At 31.4% G+C, this 3,951-nt stretch overlaps 1 protein-coding gene across 1 annotated transcript; it reads left to right on the forward strand.

Moving 5' to 3' along the window:
• Positions 1 to 1,085: 1,085 nt before the first annotated feature.
• LOC125837530 (histidine decarboxylase-like) lies at positions 1,086 to 3,751 on the forward strand. Its single transcript, XM_049516629.1, is given in 7 exon segments — positions 1,086 to 1,321; positions 1,544 to 1,615; positions 1,618 to 1,635; positions 1,638 to 1,776; positions 2,437 to 2,630; positions 2,717 to 2,853; positions 2,955 to 3,751. Coding segments are annotated over 7 exon segments (1,368 nt in total). The 5' UTR covers positions 1,086 to 1,092; the 3' UTR covers positions 3,534 to 3,751.
• The last annotated feature ends 200 nt before the right edge of the window (positions 3,752 to 3,951 follow it).

Raw genomic sequence — 3,951 nt, forward strand, 5'->3', positions numbered from 1 at the left:
AACATCTTACAGTTGACTTATATACTATTATTTATTTTATTTTCGTTGGTTTTGCGTGAAGTTCCAGGTGAGATTTTATATATCATACCTTAATGGAGGAAAACATTGATAATAGATCAAATCTTTCGAGGGAAGAGAATAAAGAAGAAGAAGAGGATCATTTAAATAAGGGAATAGTACTAGAGAGTATAATGTTTAAATCCCTTTTTGATCTATGCGGGATAATTAATTAATCATGACTTATGTCTAGTTACATAATTTAGGTAATGTTCTAATTTGTTGTTAACTTTGAACTATTAATTTTGAGAGAAAGATTTTACTTTTTGCTGGCGTGAATCTTTTGTTGAGCTTGCTCATTGTATGCGATAATAAATATTTCTTTTTCAATCATTTTTAAAATAACAAAGTGAATCTATAGGTGATAAGACAAAAAGACATATTTAAAGAAAATAATGGAAGTAAAACAACAAAGGACCAAGAAGATTCTATCCAAGAGAAACTACCTGACCAACTTACATCTTACATTTGATACTTATATTGTTTATTTATTTTTGGATGGGAAAGTAGAGGTGGATTCAAAATTTTAATTTAGTGGATACATAGTACTATTCTCATTATCCCATCTGATCCATAAAAAAAGAAGATATTTCTTTTAGGGTAGAAACTTCGTAACTAAATGACATAGAGAAGAGTTGTAGCCTAATGTCATGACCGGTCACTTTGTCATAACACTTAGGCATAAAAATTAAAGAATAAATGAGCTACCCTTGATGGAAGAATCTAGAGTCTTGGAGAGGTTTGGAGAAGACTCTAGAATACTCGAGAAGAATTCTTGGAAGTCCTTAGAAATCTCTAGACTTGTAGAGAATTCTAGAAGAGGGGCATACTTGTACAAATGTAGGGACTTGTGTAGAATTTTTATTTGAACTTTAGCCCCAAAGTGTGTAGTATAAATACATGGGCATTCATTTGTAAATGAACAAAGCAAGAGCAAGCAATCTTCAAGCAATACAAAAGCCTCCTTTAAAAACTCTTTTGTGTATTTCTTCATTCTCTTAATGATCTAAGTTTTTTCCCAAAATATTGACTTGCATGATGATGCTTTGCACTAAAATGATGAGCAAAATAATGGCATCTCTTCCAAGTGAGAATATTGTCAATGGCAACATCAAGAAAGTAGTAAAGGTGACACCACCAGGGCCAAGAAAGAAATTGCAACTAGCCGTGATAGAGCCTGGGTTGGGAAGTGGTGTTTCTTCACCTGACTATATATTGGATAATTATTTAAAGACACTTACACAAAGAGTCAAATATCATCTTGGTAATATTTTACTATTCTCCTTCATTTGATCTTCTGTCTTTCATGTAAATTATTAACTAGTTCATAAATTTGACACATAAAAACATTGAATGAAAGCAAACGTAGGGATTCCCTTACGAACGAATGCAATACGTGGAAGGCTTACAGATGTAATACTAATTTGTAATGTGAAAATTAAAGATTAATTTATGAATTATATAATTGATCATTTTGTCTCTGTAGGTTTTCCAGAGAACATATGTTATGATCACCACGTTGCTTTAGCTCCACTTTTGCAATTTCACTTAAATAATTGTGTGATCCTTTCATGGAAAACCTGTGGATTTTCATTCAAAAGATTTTGAAGTGGCTGTTTTGGATTGGTTTGCCAAATTATGGGAAATTGAGAAAGATGAATATTGGGGTTATGTTACTCATGGTGGCACAGAAGGCAATCTTCATGGAATTTGGATAGGGTAAGTATCTACTATCACGCTGATAAAAATGGTTTTTAACGGCAATAAATATGTACATTAACAAAGAGTATTAAAGTTTTTATCTACACTAGTTAATATGTTGTCATTGGATTCAATATAGTTATAGACTTTAAGAACATTTACAAAAAATATTTATTACTTCTAAAAAAACATATTTTACAGCAATTAAGTTATTATAGTATCTACCATTGTTAGCATTTCCAAATTACTAAATGGACCTACATTAATATATTCAAAGGAGGTTAATTGATACATCTTTGCAGAAAAACTACACTATATATGTAACCACATGGATAATATTGTGCCAAAGTCACATCTAACTATCTACTTGAGTCTTGTGTGCTTTGATTAATTTCCCTACATATTATCAAGATGTGTCAATTGCTAAATTAGTGGTCCCAACATGTCTTGTGAGGCATTCATATATAAGTTTGTGCTAACACATTTATAATAAATTGCAAAAAGAAGATCACCAATTTAGTTCAAAATATTCCGTACTTTATAACTATTTTGGAATATCAAAATTTGTAGTGAATGGTGACAAATTCGTAATATTAAGAGTTGATATGACAGAAAGTAAAATATGATAATGTTCTTTTTTAGTTTTTTTAAATTAACTCAATAATATTTTCTTTGTAGGCGAGAGTTACTTCCTAATGGAATCTTATACGCATCAAAAGATTCTCATTATTCAGTCTTCAAAGCTGCAAGATTGTACAAAATAGATTTGGAAATGATCAACACATCAACAAAAGGAGAGATGGATTATTCTGATTTGAGAGCAAAATTGCTTCATAACAAGGACAAACCAGCAATTATAAATATTAATATTGGTAAATATTCATATTTATTTCATTCTTTAATTAATTATCTCATTCTCTTAATTAGAACTCTAGCCTTGCCTTTTTCTTAATGGTAGGAACTACATTCAAAGGGGTTGTTGATGACATTGATATTATTCTTCAAATATTTGAAGATTGTGGTTATTCCCATGATAAGTTTTACATCCATTGTGATGCAGCCCTAAATGGACTTATTGCCCCTTTCATTAAAAATGTGAGTTTTCTAACATATGTCGAACAAAAATTTTAAGGATGTATACTACAATTAAAATAATTTTTTTGAATATTGTTTGTGATTCAATTAATTGAAAACAGGTGATTAGCTTTAAGAAGCCAATTGGGAGTGTCACAATTTCAGGTCACAAGTTCTTAGGATGTCCAATTCCTTGTGGAGTTCAAATAACAAGAAAAAGTCACATCGTTTATCTCTCAAGAAATGTGGAATACATTGCTTCTATGGATGCTACAATTTCTGGAAGTCGAAATGGTTTAACTCCAATTTTGTTGTGGTATAGTTTGAGCTCTAAAGGTCAAATTGGGATACAACAAGATGTTAAGAGATGCCTCAACAATGCTAGATATTTGAAAGACCGTCTTCAACAAGCAAATATCAGTGTCATGCTTAATGAGTTGAGCACTATAGTTGTGCTTGAGAGGCCTCATGATCATGAATTTACTCGTCATTGGCAACTATCTTGTGTGAGGCATATTGCACATGTTATTGTTATGCCCAGTATCACAAGAGAAACATTAGACGATTTCTTCATTGATTTAGTGCAGAAAAGAAAAATGTGGTACCAAGATGGAAGTGTTAAGCCTCCTTGTGTTGCAGATGATATTGGTGCTCAAAATTGTTCATGCGCTCTTCATAATGGTCGGTATATATTCCTTTAAGGAAACGAACACCCTATCATCTAGATGATGAAACCTCAACTTCAATTTGCTTCAATTGGATGGAATTGTAGGTTCTTTTCATGTTCTTGTTGTATCTTTTTTTGTCTATGCTACTTAATTTGTGATTTGAAACTAGTTAAGTTGGTTGTATGACGTCCATATGTAGATTGTCTAATTAATCAATAAATAAATTAAGGACTTCATGGTAAGTTGTGTTGCTTTTCGGTAATACTCCCTCCGTTGGTCTAGTTTAACTTGACATGAAATTTAAGAAAATAAAGAAGACAACAACTATGGAAATGCATCACTGTCTATGGAGGATTTTGAAAGCAAACACAACAACTATGGTGATATTGTTGCCTTCAATCAGAACTTTAATAAAGAGCAATACAATCAATTGATTCACAAATGGAGGACA

Source organism: Solanum verrucosum, unplaced genomic scaffold (genome assembly GCF_900185275.1).
Source record: "Solanum verrucosum unplaced genomic scaffold, falcon-dt-bn FXZP01000131.1, whole genome shotgun sequence".
NCBI classification, from domain to species: domain Eukaryota; kingdom Viridiplantae; phylum Streptophyta; class Magnoliopsida; order Solanales; family Solanaceae; genus Solanum; species Solanum verrucosum.